The sequence below is a fragment of the Lactuca virosa genome, chromosome 4 (assembly GCF_052849685.1).
Source record: "Lactuca virosa cultivar CGN04683 chromosome 4, Lactuca_virosa_CGN04683_v6, whole genome shotgun sequence".
Taxonomy (NCBI): domain Eukaryota; kingdom Viridiplantae; phylum Streptophyta; class Magnoliopsida; order Asterales; family Asteraceae; genus Lactuca; species Lactuca virosa.
Window position 1 is genome coordinate 101,765,401 of NC_136429.1, and position 17,562 is coordinate 101,782,962.

At 32.1% G+C, this 17,562-nt stretch overlaps 3 protein-coding genes across 8 annotated transcripts; 2 read left to right on the forward strand and 1 right to left on the reverse strand.

Moving 5' to 3' along the window:
- Positions 1-8,507: 8,507 nt before the first annotated feature.
- Positions 8,508-10,419, reverse strand: LOC145106795 (Pentatricopeptide repeat (PPR) superfamily protein). The gene is made up of 2 exons (XM_079043721.1): positions 10,285-10,419; positions 8,508-10,140 (listed from the first exon to the last, which is right to left on the reverse strand). Exon 2 carries the CDS (start codon positions 10,056-10,058, stop codon positions 8,637-8,639), a length of 1,422 nt encoding a protein of 473 aa, XP_078899847.1. The 5' UTR covers positions 10,059-10,140; positions 10,285-10,419; the 3' UTR covers positions 8,508-8,636.
- Positions 10,420-12,879: 2,460 nt separating this feature from the next.
- Positions 12,880-13,618, forward strand: LOC145106797 (uncharacterized). Its single transcript, XM_079043724.1, has one exon. The coding sequence runs from the start codon at positions 12,936-12,938 to the stop codon at positions 13,365-13,367; it is 432 nt and encodes a 143-aa protein (XP_078899850.1). The 5' UTR covers positions 12,880-12,935; the 3' UTR covers positions 13,368-13,618.
- Positions 13,619-14,857: 1,239 nt separating this feature from the next.
- On the forward strand, positions 14,858-16,501 carry LOC145106798 (protein NUCLEAR FUSION DEFECTIVE 6, mitochondrial-like). Of its 6 annotated transcripts, none has more exons than XM_079043725.1 (4): positions 14,858-15,067; positions 15,347-15,471; positions 15,982-16,042; positions 16,193-16,501. In XM_079043725.1, exons 1-3 carry the CDS (start codon positions 14,898-14,900, stop codon positions 15,999-16,001), a joined length of 315 nt encoding a protein of 104 aa, XP_078899851.1. In that variant the 5' UTR covers positions 14,858-14,897; the 3' UTR covers positions 16,002-16,042; positions 16,193-16,501. The 6 variants fall into 6 exon arrangements, with proteins under 6 accessions (XP_078899851.1, XP_078899853.1, XP_078899852.1 ...); XM_079043727.1 differs by having other exon boundaries at positions 16,279-16,501; XM_079043726.1 differs by having other exon boundaries at positions 15,982-16,038.
- Positions 16,502-17,562: the final 1,061 nt, after the last annotated feature.

The window sequence follows — 17,562 nt, forward strand, 5'->3', positions numbered from 1 at the left end:
CCAGACAACCTCCACCTTCACATCTTCTTCTTCTTCTCCTTTGATCACTAAATTCCTCGACCCTTTAAAATCTTCCTCAAGCCTGATTAGCCCAAGACCACGAGACCCATTACTTCTGAACTTGGAGCAACTTTCTACACTATCTCTGTTAAAGAAAAAAAAGTAGTAATTCTAGTTTGTGATAAATCAAAGTTGAATCTTGACTTGTGATTTGTACCTTTTCCAGATTGATATAATCTGAACTCGTGCATTTCTTGGATCAAATGTTGTACAAGTTGCTTTTTATTATTGTCTTCGCCAACGCGTAGAGGCTGTTGCATGGTCTTCTGGTATTCAAGTAAATATTTATGTATTTATAATCTTTTTGTTTGTTAAAACAAGTTTATACATAATAATTTAACTTTTTTTTCTTATCATATCATCTTAAGGTGTTGTTTACATAATATTTCAGTATACGCCTTTGGTGGTGGGTGATTCAATCCACATATGAGGTGGTGGATTTTTCTATCCATCTCGATGTAGAAGAGAAGAAATAAAATTTGTCACCATTTTGTGGTATCTTAGGTCTAAAAATGAGGAAACGGTGTAATGGGGAACCGTGGAAGTCACACCGACTTTAACAAATGTCCAAACACCTACTTGGGGGAGGAGAAGAAACATATATTACAGTAAGTAGAAATGGAGAAGAAGCAGAAGGAATAATATTGAGAGAGAGAGAGAGAGAGAAAGGGGGATTACCTAAAATCGCCGGAGAATAAGGGTTTGTGCATCAATGGAAGAGAGACGATGATAAAGCGTGTTATGTGGCCGCCAATTAGGGTTTTAATTTTTGGGATCGAACAGGCAGGGGTTTAATTTTTGGGGATTTCATTTCCCTCCTGCCCATTAAAACGCGCGTTTCATTAAAAGATTATAAAGCGACACACATTTTATGATAGGCGCCCTCCGTATTTTTTTTTTCTTTTTTGACACTAACTTTAGGCACGCACGAATGCGTGTCCTCTATCCTTCAAATATTGCAAAACTGACATTATTTTAGGACACACAAAAAATGTGTATCGTAAATTAGTGCGTGTCATTGTTTGCGTGTCATTAAAGGGTTGTTTTCTAGTAGTGAATTGGAAATAGTATCCAAGGTCATTAACTGTTTTGATAATATTTTTAATAATAGCAGAGTCATTTTGGGTTGGCCTCATGACCCAAATGACATAAAGAAACTGAGATAAATAAGTTGTTGATTTATTAAGGAATTAATAAATTAATTATAAATTATTTTCGTAATTATTTACAAGGTTTTAATTAATTAAAGGGCTTGAATATCAATTAATCAAATATATTAATTGGAATATTCCAGAAGTCTCTGGAGACCATGAGGGAGCGATTTTGAGGTGTCCCTGGATAGGGAGACGGATAGTTTAAATCAGATAAGAATAACCCCTATAAATAGAATGTTAAGGGTAAACCCTAGAGTTGCTTTTTCCCTCTCTAAATTCGTCCAATCCCTATCTCTCTATCTCTCCAAATCCGAAAATCACAATCTCTCTCATAGGGTTTGCGATTTTCATACAAACCCTAATTTGTGGGTTCTTCTTTGTGCTTTTGGTGTTGTGGGTCTAATTCCATTAGATGGGTGCTACGTTGGATCCTTCATCCTTGCAACGAGCTGGAACGCACAAGATCACAAACACGCAATCCAGAGGTTAGTAACTCTTCTTTTGTTAGATTTTTAAAGTATGTGTCTATAACTAGTAAAACCTAGATTCTAGGATGCATGCACACTTAGGTCATTCTTTTGATTATTCCCCTGCCTATTAGATAGTGTACTTGATGCTTAATAATCTCCAACAATAGTGTATATGCATAAACACATATGAATATGCATATGAATAAAAAAAATCCATTTTTTTTAAAATGTAATAGATTTAGCAATTGATGAATTTTGGTATTTTTTTTTTTTGAAAAATATTATGTAGAAAAAGAGTTCTCAAGTTCCTAGTGTTTTGTGGTTCTCACTATAGCTCAATTATATATAGAGATAAGTTCAATTAAGAAAAAATAAAGTTAAGAATTAAGAATCAATCTCAGTCACACATTTATTTTGCCGCAAAACACTCTATCATACCGGCGGAAAGGGGCAAATATATACACGTGGGTTTTCCAACCAAACATATTTTCTTAAATTATACTAATCATTATCTTAATATATACAAAAACATAGTTTTTTATTTTTACTTTTACTTTTAAGATGCTATTTTTATCGAAAAATCATTTTTAGTATATCATAATTCATAATTTTTTATTCTCTATAAATAGACATGCATACGTATATAGTTTTAAAATAAATTAATTTCTTTATAGTTTCAGCTCTTGTTATTCATAAGTAAATAAAAGTGCATCAAAATTTTATTACATGACATTCGTTATTCACTTATGAATAAAAAATATGCTTAGTTTTTTTATAGTTTAAGTATCATTCATATATGAATATAACATGTAATAAACTTTTTTCTTATCTAAAATACATTTTTATTCATTTTTTAGTACAGTACATTCGTTATTCACTTATGAATAAACCGTTTAAGTATCATTCATATATGAAGTTATTCACTTAATTTTTAGACAAAACTACAAAAATAGTCCCTATGGTATGCATTTTTTGGGGGTTTTAGTCCAAACCCTAATTTTTTTGGCTTCATGGTCCTTTTGGTCATGTTTGTACGTAGATTTGGTCCCCTCGTAAAATTGAAATGACTGTAATGTCCTTCTAATATATTTTTTATGTTTTTTCTATTTAATTTAAATGAAAAAGAAAATAAATAATTAATTTGAGCCTACTTCTCTCTCTCTCTCTCTCTCTCTCTTTCTCTTTCTCTCTCTCCTGTGCAAACCCACTTATGATCCAACCCTTGTTCAGAATCGATTCCAGCATTAGAGATGCAATTTCTTTCTTACAAACATTCGATTCCACCATTAAAGATCCGATTTACCCTTCTCAAATAATCGATTCTTGCATTTGGATTGTATACCTTTCACCCTATTTTATTTCTTTCCTTTACCGATTGTATGAGACACACACTGAAGAAGATGAACACGAAACTTGAATCCTGTGCAGGTGGTATGACAATACGAAAAACAACCCAAAATTGAAACTCAAACGATCCAGGTTAGCCATAATAGACCTTTGAACCCACCATCTCATTTCCCTGTTCTCTGACCGACATCCCACTCATAAATCAAAATCAAAAAATCGAAACTTATAGCAATCTAGATCAAGTACAAAATTCGATACAAAAATCAAACACAAACCCTAAACCAAAATCAGAAGAAGACGAAATCAAACTATGCCAAAATCGAACTCAAAATCGAATATGATACCAAAATAATTACCCCAAAGTGAATCCTTCAACCCACAGTGAACAAACCGAATTTACGCCAGATCCAACCCAAACTTGAACACATGAATGGAACACCAAAGTCAAAGAAGATGATGATTAAGGATAATCGCTCAGTTTCAATTTGCAAGATACACACGATTCAATGATCCTAAAATCGCAAACGAAACCAAATCCCAAATGAAATTGGGAGTCGCGAGTGTGGGATGAGGATGATGTTTATGCTGAGGGTTTTCTGAGGCGGAAAGATCTTTGGCGGAGGTTATCAATGCAGAGATCGGTGGTCTCTTCCAAGTGAGAGAGAAAGATGTTTAAGTGTGTATGTTCTTTTAGTTTCTATACGAGAGAGAGAGAGAGAGAGAGCCCATATCTTTATTGAATATATAAAAATACTTATACAAAAAAAGAAAATTGAAAATAAATCTAATACGGTCAATTTAGTCATTTCAATTTTACGAGGGACCAAATCTACGTACAAACATGGCCAAAAGGACAACGAAGCCAAAAAATTCATGGTTTGGACTAAAACCCCAAAAAATGCATACCACAGGGACCCTTTTTGCAGTTTTGTCTTATTTTTATTATAATTTAAGTATCATTCATATATGAATATCACATGTAATAAAGATTTTTCTTAGCTAAAATATATTTTTTACATTAGCTCTCGTCACATGTTTTATTCACATATCAATAAAACGTGTATTAGCACTTCTCACAAGTTATGTTCATATGTGAATAACACATTTATCAAAACTTTGTTACAGTTCATTGTTATCTATATATGAATAAATAATTCGATTTTTCAAAACACTTCGTCTTTTATTAACATATTATTTATTCATATATGAAAAACAAATGAACTGTAACAAATATCCAATAAATGTTCTATTCATATGTAAATATAACATATGACGATAGCTAATCACGTTTTATTCATATATGAATATAATATATGACGAAAGATGATGTAAAAAATATATTTTAGGTAAGAAAATTTTATTATGTGTTATATTAATATATGAATAATACTTAAACTGCAAAAAAAAAACATAAGTTTTATTCATAAGTGAATAATGAATGTACTGTAATAAAATTTTGATGCATTGTTTTTAGTTATAAATAACAAGAGCTGAAATTAAAATAAAATAAAAAATATTTTGTCTTAAACCAATATCAATATGGATGTCTATTTATAGAGAATAAAAAATTATAAATTTTGATATATTTAAAATCATTTTTCGATAAAAATAGCTTTTTAATAATTAAAAAACGAAAAAAACCATGTTTTTATATATATTAATGTAATGATAACATAATTTAAGGAAACATATGTGGTTAGAATACGCATGTGTATCGTTTGCCCATTTCCGCCAATATGACCAAGTGTTTTGTGGTTAGAATACACATGTGTATCGTTTGTCATTTCCTCCATTCTCAATATTTTTTTTCTCAATTGAACCATCATCTCTCTCTCTCTCTCTCTCTCTCTCTCTCTATATATATATATATATATATATATATATATATATATATATATATATATATATATATATATATATATATATATATATATATCAGTGTTGTAAATATCGGCCTAGGCGTTAGGCGGTCTGCAACTGATTACGATTAGGGGTGCTTGGCGGAAATTGGTCAATACCGGTCAAACTCAGGCTAGGCGGTCCTTGGCGGCCCTCGGTGGTCCTCGGCGGGAAGATTTTAAAAAATTCAAATTTTCAAAATTTCAAATATTACACCAAAATTTACAAAACTTCAAAATTTTAAATTTTTAAATATTCAAATTCAAATATTATACCAAATATTTCAAAATTTCAAAATTTCAAAATTTTAAATTTTCAAATACTATTTTTTCTTAGGATATATTAAGTTTAAAAATTGTTTTATTAGTAATTTATGGTCTCCGATTAATCCCCGCCAAACCGATTAATCGCTTGACCCCAGTCGACCGTCGAGCTACAGCCGAGCGATTTTTATAACCTTGATATATATATATATATATATATATATATATATATATATATATATATATATATATATATATATATATATATATGAGAGAGAGAGAAATATTAAATGTTAAAAAATATAAGGATAACATAATATTTTTATTCTATTTTATTTTTTATAATTATACATAAGATTATTCATCTCTTTTTTTATAATTGTATATGTATGCTTAAAAAAAAGGTTTTCTTATAAAACTTATAGATAGGGATGAACTAGTATGTTTTTTTTATTAGCTTTTGAAAATGTTTATGATTAGATAATTGGATTGATAGGTATTTAATAAATTAAAGGGACCCTAAATTAAAGGTAGTTGAACGATAGTGTGCCAAAAATAAAAAATAAAATAAATAAAATAAAATTTCAAAGGTTAACCATCCGATAGCGATGAAATATGTCACTAGATGATGCATCAATTAGCAACACGTTAGATCCATTCTACGTTAGATCCATTCTGACAATAGATATGGACTACTACTTATAACATCATTTTGGTGTCACCTCACATGTCACTTCATCAACGGTGTTATAACCAAGGTTCTAAATAACGTAAGACGTGACTTGGCGGCAATGTCAAGCCTCAAGTTTTTCCGAGCTTTGGCGAGCCATGTCGTTTGTAAGGCATGACTTAAAGCTACAATTCAGCACATAATTAATATTTTTATATGTATTTTCAACTATTATTCTATTTTATACACATATATGAGTTAAGACGGCGTTTTGGTAAAGCTTGACGGCATGCACACTCGTTGGAGCCATGACGAGCTTTTTGAAACCTTGGTTATAACACTAAGTGAGGAAATTGTAACCATGTTAAAAGCATGTTATAACACCAATTATTTTTCATTTCATAATTTCTTTTTCGAGTTTTTTTTTATTTATTAAAACGAATATATTTTAAATAAAACATAACATTTAAATAAAACATAATGTTTGAAAAATAAATATAACATAACATTTAAATTACACATAACATCCAAAAAAAACATTACAAGACAAAAAAAATACATACTTTATTTTTCCTAAACAACGCTATTCGACATCGTTACCGTCGAAGATATAATCCGACAATTCATCTCGAAGTTTCATATGTTTATTTGTGTCTTGAATGTCAACGAATCTATGCAAATATTATATTGTTCCTAGTTTAAATTGAATGTGTCTGGGCTCCGTTGGGATATAGTGTGCAATATTATATCATTTATCTTATACTACCATGTTATGCATTATGATACACACATATATGATATACCATAGAGTTTCTAAGACCAATGGTTGTGTTGCATGTTCAACTATGTGTCACTTCGACTTTAGAACTCCAAAAGCACGTTCCACATCTTTAGATGCTCCTTCTTGTATTCTCTTAAATAATTTATCTCTTTCTTTAACCTAGTGTCGAAATGTCTTCACGAATGTGGAATACGGAGGATATATTTCATCCGTAAGGTAATACCCAAACTTGTATTTGTTTACATTCTCTGTGAAATGAGCATTAAGGGCCTTTCCATTCAAAAGATCGTCGAATATTGATGATTGTGACATCGTTGTTGGAACCCACAACCCCGATAAACGCAAGCCAAATCCATAAATCTTGCGAGGCAACAGCCTCTAAAACCAACGAAGGTGAACCATGATGATCACTTGCATACTGTCATTTCCATGCTACTGGACAATTTTTCCATTTTCAGTGCGTGCAATCAATACTTCCAATCATTCCGGGAAACCCATGTCTTTCTTCATGTGTTGCATAAAGTTCTTGCGTATCATGCAACGAAGGTTTCCGCAAATATACGTCTTCGAATGTTTCCACAACACCTTTTGACAATCTATACAAATTTTTCCATGCAGTTCTTTCGGACATTCTCATATAATCGTACATGGTGTCGCGTGACTCCTCCATAGCCATCAAACGAATGGCCGCAACAAATTTTTGCAACGTTGTGAATCTTCACCTACCTCTAGCATCATAGCTCAATTGGAAAAATGTATACCGACACGTATAGTAATTATGTTTAAAAAATAGTACATTTGTATTAAAATTAAAGAAACATATAGTAAATTTGTACTAAAAAATATATTGTACATGTAGTAAATTTTTATTTATTTTGTATAAAAATATAGTAAATATGTATTAAATTAAAGAAACGATACCGACTTTCCAAGGCGTTGGCGATCCGTAGGAACACATTCCTACTCAAACGAAATCTTCTTTTAAACTTCTTCGATCCATATACACAGTTATCCGCAAAGTAATCGCGATATAGACGTTCATGTCCTTCCTCACAATTTCTATTTAACATCGCACGTCTTGCTAGTAGAGGGGCTGTGTCTAGTTGTAGTGGCTCGTTGGTGCAATACGGGTACATCATAGTGATGAATATATCATCACCGTCATCGTCGGACGAGTCGAAAGGATCCATAATTTTTTTTGAAAAGTTTTGAAATTGTAGAGAATATTGAGAAAGAGGGGAATTGTGTGAATTGAAAAATGTATATGTTATGAATTTATAGGTAAAAAAAGTAATTAATTTTTTTTATATTGCTTCAAACCCTAATGGTCAAACCCAATGGACAAAAAACGATCAGCCAATCAAAGTGAGCTCGTCGTCGTTATGACCGAATGACACATAACGAGAAGCCAGGGCGGTGTTCTTCTTGTTAAGACGCCGTTGTGGCTCGTCCACGTAGGCAGTAACGACGTTTTGAAGGTCCACACTGTGTGCTCTTAACGATGGATAAAGAGTACAAATTTACAGTTTTCTTTTTATTGTTTATATATGCAATCACAAGAAATTATATTATTCGCCATATTTTCAAACGATTCTCACAAAAACTTATCATAACTTTGCCCTCCTCGATGCAACATTTACAAAGATGTCATGTCACCATCAACTACATCTATAACACGCAACTTGCATACGGCACCCTTTAAACCACACATTCCTCCCAAAATAGACAAACTTGACCCTAACTCAAAGGATGGCTAATAGACGCTTCCTTTTGTAAAGCATTGGAATGCGATTGACAATTTGACATTCAAAGGTTGATTGTGAATTGTGATATTCCTTTTTGGGTTGGGTTTTATTTCTTCAATTTAAAATAAATATAATGAATATCTTAACCATTAAACTAAACCTTTGCTCATTGCATACATATGATTAAAATAAGTAATTATAGAAAGTAAAATGACAAAAAAAACGACAAAGGATTAGATGACTTCTATCAAACTTGATTTCCAAACACTACAAGTTTACTCATCAATTCATCATCTTCTTGCACATTTTGTTTCCCCAAAATTCTACAAACCAAATCACTCCATATATCTTCTTCAGGAAAACATCCATCAACAATCATGTCATCAAAAACCCTAATCGCCTTCTCAAGATCACGTTTCTCACAAAAGAAACCAACAAGAACCTCAAAAGTTTCAACATCAACACAAATCCCCTTACCTCGCATCCTACAATACACTTGAAACCCTCTATTTCCATCACTACCCCTACAAAGACCTCTCACCACAGTATTATGTATCTTAACATGAACACCCCAAGTCACTCTCTTTATAGGAATCCCTTCAAACACCATTTCATCAAGAAAGTTTGCAGCTTTATCAAATCTCCCATCATCACAAAACACCTCAATCATCTTCCAATACAATCCTGCATCTGGTTTCAACCCTTGAACCTTCATCCTATCAAATATCTCCAAAGATTCCCGAATCTTTTTCTCCTTACATAATCCATGAAGTAAAGTGCTGTAAGTTACCATGTTGGGTTTATGTCGTTTGGCAATCATACCCTCCAGAATCTCCATAGCCTCCAAACTACGCCCATTCTTACATAGCCCATTTATAATAGAGCTATAGGTGTATACATTAGGGGTTATAGTTTTAGCTTCCATTTCTTGAAAAAGAGCCAAAGCTTCATCTAAATTGTTTTGGGATAATCCATGGATTAAGCTAGTGTAGGTGACAACACTTGGAGAACAACCTTTTGTTTCCATTTCTTTAAAAAGCTCTTTGGCTTCTTTAATTTTTGATAATTTACATAACCCATTGATTAAAGTCCCATATGTGTATGTATCTGGGGTACACCCATGTTTGGGCATCTCACGAAAGATGTTAATGGCTGAATCAATGGTGGAGATGTTCTTGGAAAGAGCTTTGATTAAGACATTAAGTGAAGGGAGATTTGGAGGGAATCCTAATTGTCTCATGTACCTGTAGAACTTGAAGGCTACTTTCAACTGGTTTTCATCAACGAGAATGGAGAAGACAGTGACGTAAGCTTTCAATGTGGGTTCAGATATCTTCTGGAAAATTCTCATGACGTCATGAGGTTTATGGACGCGTCCATAGGCTCTGCATATTGATAAGAGTATGTCTTCGGTGACTTTACAGGATTCTTTTGTCATTCTGTCGATGAAATCTTCTGCTCTTGTAAACTGATTGACAGATAACAGCTTCGAGATGATGAGGGAGTAAGTGGTGTGGTCATGGCGGAAGCCATTAGCGTACTCTGCTGATGCCGAATCAAAAACGATGACAGCTTTTTCTACATTTCGCTCAGCTTTAATCAGTTGCTCAACTAGAGATGTTGTTACTTGTTTTGGCCATTTGATAATTGCTTTGCTTCTCATCGCCATGTCGCAAATACCCACGAATTTTTTCCAAACTACCCCATAAGTCTATCGGAGGTACTCAGGTGAAAACTGGATATCTGAAGGCCTGGTGTAAAGATGATCTTTCTTTCAGACATTTTATCAAACAGTTTGTAGACATGTTATCAAACAATCATTTGGAGACACCCAAGTACACGAATGATGGGTTTTAATATGACAAGAATCGTAAATACGAGAAAGATCTTACTACCATAGATGATGGTGCATTCAGAGAGTGATCAAGTTGCTAGATCGTGCTCAGTTTTGAAGTTCTTCGGTGGATGGCTAAAAGTATAGGCTACACTGCTACAGCTGCTATTTGGGTAACTCGTTGTAGTTTGGCAAAGATGGGCCGGAATCATGATTCATTAAAGATAAAATATTATAATTGATTGGAAATAATGGAATGGGTAAATTACACGGATGGTCCCTTTGGTTTAGGGTAATCTGCTAGATTGGTCCCTAGCAACTTTTTTTTAACTCGGACCGTCCCTAATTTATATTTTCATTACACGCTTGGTCCCTGTCCGTTATAAAAAGACTATTTTACCCTTAATTATTTATTATTTATTATTTTACCTTTTTATATTAATAATATATTAAAAAAATTAAAAAAATAAAATTAAAAAAATCCCTAAAACGCTAAGCAACGTCTCTAATCCCTCATTGGCTCCCTCTTCACCCCTTGTCTTCCATCATCACCATTCACCAGTTGCATCACCGATCAATTGCATCTCCGGCGACTCCAACAACATCACACATGGCTAGTGAGAAAATCCTTCATCTCCTTCCCCTCTTCACTCATGGGATTAACCCGTCTCTCTACTCTGCCACTCTTTATTTCATTTGAAAGCAGACGACACCTAAAAATCCAATTGCCTCACTCATGTTTTCCTCCACCAACATCTATTTCCAGCACCACCAGAAAAGGCGGAGGTGATGCAGGCACTCGAATCCGACGAGACAATACAAACTTGAGCATTGGCCTCTTTCTTTGTCTCGGACTGGAAAGTATGTTACCGAACCAGAAGTGATAAATACAATAGATTTCTTGTTTGATATCAGTTTTGGTGCCCAAATCGACTCTACAACACCGATTAGGTTTGATTTCAGGTTTAATTTTCAGTTTAATGTTTGATTGAGTTCTAGGTTTGAATTAATTTCCGCATTCAGTTTTCAATTTGATTTCATGTTTGATTTCAGTTTCAGGTTTGAATTCAGATTTGATTTTGAGTTTTGTGTTTGATTTCAGTTTCATATTCGATTTTAGTTTCAGTTTTAGGTTTGCATCTTGGATCAATTTAAGGTTCGGGTTCCATTCAATTTTGTGTTTGATTTCAGTATCAGATTCGATTGTAGCTGGAGAAGACAGCCGTGGGGGAGGTGAAAGTGCAGCCAGAGAAGACATCGTTAATGTGTGAGATTTTCCGGCGAAAGGAGTGAGATTTTCCAAGGATTTAACACAAGGAGGGAAGGGAGGGGAAGAGGCTTCGGTTGTGTAGATTCTTGAATGAGACCAAAATATTTTTTAATTAATACTTTTTCCACATTTAATTAATATATATATTTTTAATTAATTTATAATTTAAAAAAGGTAAAAGAAATCAGTAAGGGTAAATTAGTCTTTTTAGAATGGTCAGGGACCAAGCGTGTAACGAAAATATAAATTAGGGACGGTCCGAGTTAAAAAAAAGTTGCTAGGGACCAATCTAACAGATTACCCTAAACCACAGGGATCATCCGTGTAATTTATCCTAATGGAATAATGAAATGAAGAAACTCATGGGATGAATAATATTATGTAGGTTTGGTATTAATATTTTCGAAAAAATTATACATAACAAAAGCTTGTTAAAATCTAAAAATATTATTAATAAAAGTTATATACTTTCTAGTTACTTTTAAAAAAATAAAAGTTTAATTTTAAATTTCTAAAAAATCATTGTGTTGTTGAAAATTACATAAATAAAAAGGATTACATTAAACATTTGCAATGAAAATCAACAAAATGAAAAAAAAAATCAATAACCGTTCATTTCATTATATAAAATATTATTTTGTTTCATGATATGTTTAGCAAAAATATATTATAATTATAAATTATAAGTTTTATGATTTTATCCTTATAAAATTGTTTGGTAAAAATAATTGTAAAGTTTTGAAATTATAAAATACTTTGTAACAGGAGGATGTCATTTTTATTTGAAAAATTAAATATTCTCCTGTTTTTGTTTCTACAAATCCTTCTACCCAATTAAATGATAACATGTATCATATTAATATATTAAAATATCATTAAATGAACATTAAATTTTATACATGTCATTATTTAATTTGATAGGAGGATTTGTAAGAACAAAAAGTAGGAGAATATTTAATTTCTCTTTTTATTTATGTAAAAATATTTTTTTAAGTAACTATAAATATTTTAAATCATAAATTTAAATGAAATATAAAAGCTAAAAATTCATAAAGATCTAAAAAACAGTTGAAGTAATTCCTTATTTAGAAGCTTTTTATTACAAAAAAATAATAATAATAAAATAAAAATATCTAAGCATATATTTCCAGATAATTCTTCTTTTACTTCAAACTTGTTAAAAAATTAAAAAAAAAAAAAAAACGATCTCAATCTATTTATTATATTTTTAATTTTTGATTTTTGATGGATAACCACATTTATTTATTGAATTATAAACTTTTAACACAGCAACAACAGAACTACCGACACATTTTTCTTTTTTTATATTGTATATTGATATACTTTAATTTTTAACACTTTATACCATATATATATTTAGTAATATAGACCCATTCAATTCAATCCAATCAAAAACAAAAACCCACCCTCTAAATTTCCAAATGGAAGAAACGACATGGGAACAAAGACACCATGCCCTAACTCACATCCTAACCCACCATACAACCACCCCATCTCTCCATGCCCAATTCTTCATCGCCACACAAATCCCATGTTACCTCGATTGGGAATACCCTCCAATCCTGTGCCCTAAACACCATGAATTCCGATGGGCTTTAAGTCTTTTCATGAGGAGGGTATCGATGAAGAAAGCATCTTGGAGGTCAAAGTGCCCTTATCAACTACCCCAACCCTTGGTGCTTGCGAAAGGCGTAGAAGAACCAAAATGGGGTGAAGAAGATAAGATAGAGTATGTGAAGAAGAGACTTAGAAGGAAAAGGTTAGGGAATTATATCAACCCTTGGATTCCAATCCTGTTGCCTAATCTTGTCGTCATGTCTTTTTTGTTTTGGGACCCTTATCACACTCCGTAAACCTTATAATTTCATGTTGTGGTGTTATAATCCTCGTAAAATTAGTGACAGTGTATTTAGTTTAACTACTAATATCATCGTCAAATATGTACAAAATAGCATAAGGAATAACAATCTCCTTTCTTGTAGGTCAACAATAATGTTCTTCATATGGTCTTGTGTGTAAGACAGTAAGACCCAAAAAATACTGCACAAGTTGTATGTAAGGCATCAAATACGTATAAATTGTTAAGAAGTTTAAGTTGTGAAAATACACTTCTACATGTTGTATCTTGTGTATAAACTAGTGTTAATATCCCAAGAGTTGGTCTTAGATGTAATTGCGATACAGTGAGATGATTAAATGGGAACAGACGGCGAATCTGCTGTATCCTGGGAATAGACGGCGAATCTGACGAATCTGTTGTAGGGAACAGACGGCGATTGACATGAAAAGCACATAATATTTGGGTTTTTGTGTTAATCGGGTTTGGTTGTTCACACGCATGATATTTTTTTTTTTGAAGTGTTGGCGATTGACATGAAAAGCGTGATGAAGAAAGAGTCCTCACGCGTGAAATGCAATCCACCTCATCATCAAACTATTTCACAAGGTTCTGGAAATGGTGTTTACCAGTGAAAAAGAGAAAGAAAGAGAGAGATAGACACATTCCTTCTGTCAAGATCCATGACCATCCTTACTCCACAAGATACCAACTATACTTTGGGGTTGGTGTTCACTAGTGGAAACCCCCTCCACATCAGATTTCTATGTGTGATTTTGCCTCCATCCGCATGGCCTAACAATCATGTCTAAGAAGGAGAAGATGAATGTTTGGTTGGGCCTACATATCAAAAAAAAATAATAAACAGATGAATAAAACTTATAAATTTAAAGGTAAATTTGAGGGACTTGATTCAAAACAAATTGAAACCATAAGAATAAGATAGAAAATAAAAGTATTTTAGGGACTTGATTCATAATTTTCATAGATGAAGATTGTTGTAATTTAGTCAATTAATTAAAAAGATAATCATCCATTTTGGTCCTTTTGTGTTTAAATTCACTACAAATAATTTACATAATAATCAAGTTTCCTAGACGTACCAAAGCCCAAATATGCAAGATTCTAGATAAAAATCGGATAGAGTCTATTGATCAAAAATATTTTGGACAAATGTTTTGAAACTTGTTTGTTGGAAGATGGAAAATGTAAAACTAGGAACTCAATAGTAGAACTTCAATACTAATATTTTTATAATCTGAGATCATTGTCTCAAGATCACGTAGTTTTAAGTTTAAATCAAGTAATCTTACTCTAAAGATTTCGTTTGTTCTGGATTTCTCACTTCATGGATCTAATTGTACTATGAATAATGTTGCAAAAACAAAGAAAGAAAAACATGAAGAAATATTGAATAAAAAAAGTCGAAAAAGGACTTAATTAGAAAATATTGAAATCTAAGGGACCAAACATGTCTATATTTCCACTCACAAAACCCCTGTTGTACAGATCCCAAACCCCAATACATTTTGTTTCGACGAACTACATGGCAACAGCCGTCGCAGCTAGGTCCGTCTTCCGCTCCGCCTCCACCTTCACCACCGTTGGCAGGGCGGCTTCTAGAATCTCCGCTGGCGCTAAACCCAATGCGACGTCGGCAGCACGCTCTCCCTTTCGTCTCCCCTCTCAAAACCCCCTTTCTCATCGCATTTTCAGGTCATTACTATGATACGTCGTATACGCTTATTTTCTGCTACTGATTGTTCCTCCAATTTTAACGCAATATGTTATTCGTGTTCTTCATGATATATAAATTTGAATTTACATCCCAAATATCAATCCTACCTGGTGATGATATGATCGCCAAAGTTTTGGGGTTAAACTACTTAGGTTTTTGAGTAAATCTAATACAACTGATATTAGAAAATGAGAAATTTGTTTAATTGGTCACAAATGCCGCACCTTTAATGTTTATTTTGGATCTGAATTTGTTAGGTCACCAGTTGAGATGAGCTGTGTCTCTATTGAATCGATGCTTCCATTCCACACAGCTACTGCCTCTGCATTGCTTACATCAATGCTTTCAGCTGCTCCAAGGACCTGTGGTTGGACTCTTGAAGGTATATTTGTTTCACTTTGTTTATTATTTTATCCTTCGTGTTATATATTATGTTTCAATTCTCATGTTTGCCTTGTGAAAATTAATGGAATTTTGTTCTATTAGAAGAAGCCAATATGCTTTTATTCTGTGCAACTAATGTTCATATAGATGATTCTCCTGTAGATATGTTCTTATTAATTTGATGTTAGGTAACAATACTTTGACCATAAACATGATAAAAGCTTGTATTTGTAAAACATTACTTTGTGATTGCTTCAAAACTTGTCATGTTTCATAGTACACTCAAACAATATGATTTTAGAATCGTTAAACATAGTCTTGTACTCTATTTAAAGCAAATTTCCACAACTTGTTTAGTCAAGTGTCCTTGTATTAGTATGTATTAAAAAGTTTCAGTTTTTAAGTTTTAACACAATACAGATAACTTAATTTGTAGAAGATATTGATCAATTTGACATAAGTTATCATAGTTATAAAAGTATGATGCTAATTTAGTACTTTTAATCAGATATGAACGACGATGTATGATGACTTTTTGGAAGGCTCTGAACCTACTACAAGAAAAGCAAGTCTGGATTCCCTTTCGTTTTTGTTTTTTTTTTTAATGTTAATTATGATAATATTGGCCATCACTAAAATTGAAGTTTTAGACTTAGATCTTATTTGAGTTTGTAGCAAACATAGCATATATTATTTGACATGGGGTTTTGTTTGTTTAGGGCTGTGATTGGTTGACTTGTTGACTTGGGGCATCAAGAATTAGCATATGGTTTTTTCATTCGGGTAAATTGTTTGTTGATTGTAGATGGATGATTTTATGCATTTGATCGCTAGCTCTCAAGATGTCGCCCATTGTTATGGTAGTCACATCCTCCATTTTTATCGTTTGTACTTTTAAAAAAAAACATGAAATTTAATGATCTTCATACTCTCAAATGTCGATGGTTATTCATTCCCTTGATTAAGATAAGATGATGTTATGAGTATATTATTAGTTTGGTAATCATGTTTTAAAGGTTTTTTTTCAATGATGAGATGAAAAGGGCATTTAAGTCTTTTGCTTAGGTAAGAGATGAAGATATCAAGTCCTTGTCCTGTCTTTTTGTATGTACTTTCTCATTTTTGCTTTCTTTCAATACTTGTTCGCTAAAATGACCATAAAAAGACTCATATTCATTATAACCACAGGTTTTTGGGACTTTAAAAAATGACCACAAACCTTATTATGAATAATCATATCTGAGTATGTATGAACTAATTTTCTTAAATACTTAACTTAAAACTAGTATTTAGGTCATGACACGCATTGTGGCAGAGAGTTCGTTTGCAATTAATGAAATCGAAAACTATAAAAAAATGTAAGGGACCTAAACGTAATTTTAATGTGTGGGTTGGCTTCTTTGTAATTAGCATGTGATTTACAAATGTTAACAATCCAAATATACCATCGTGATGTTTATACCATATCAAATGGACTATAAAACTATCAAAATAAAATTTTAATACAAACAATTATGTATGGAGGAGATATAGGAAAATAAGACTTGAAAGTGTATCTCATGGAAATTAATAAAAATGAAAAGTATATAAAGAAATTATGTAAGGGACGAAAATATAACTTTAATGCGCAAAATAACTCATTTGTAATTCATATATAGAATTTGATTTACACATGTCAAAAGTTCACATATATTATAGTGACGAATATACCATATCAAGTAGACCACAAAGTTATCAAAATGAAGTTTCTATAGAAACAATTATTTATGGAAGAGACGAACACTAATAAGGATTGAAAATGTATCTTACGAAAACTAATAATAATGAAAACTATAAAAACAAATTATGTAAGAGACAAAAAATATAACTTTGAAATATAATAAAGAGCCAAAATAACAACTTATAAAATAGGGAAATTGTTAGAAAAGTCTCAATATTTTCAGGAAAGTTACACTTTAGTCCCAATATATATTTTTTTAAACATAAAAGTCCCGATTATTTGTAAAAACACGATAATATGTCATTTCCTGTTAAAAGAAATAAAATGACTTTTTTGTAAACTTGAGCCAAAATGAAATAATCGGGACTT

What these genes read in the sequence shown, in the direction of transcription:
- LOC145106795 (XM_079043721.1), bottom strand. Translation starts at nt 10,058, where the DNA reads ATGGCGATGAGAAGCAAAGCAATTATCAAATGGCCAAAACAAGTAACA.
- LOC145106797 (XM_079043724.1), top strand. Translation starts at nt 12,936, where the DNA reads ATGGAAGAAACGACATGGGAACAAAGACACCATGCCCTAACTCACATC.
- LOC145106798 (XM_079043725.1), top strand. Translation starts at nt 14,898, where the DNA reads ATGGCAACAGCCGTCGCAGCTAGGTCCGTCTTCCGCTCCGCCTCCACC. An exon ending in CTTTCTCATCGCATTTTCAG is followed by an intron (nt 15,068 to 15,346) that starts GTCATTACTATG and finishes TGAATTTGTTAG; the next exon opens with GTCACCAGTTGAGATGAGCT. An exon ending in CTGTGGTTGGACTCTTGAAG is followed by an intron (nt 15,472 to 15,981) that starts GTATATTTGTTT and finishes ACTTTTAATCAG; the next exon opens with ATATGAACGACGATGTATGA.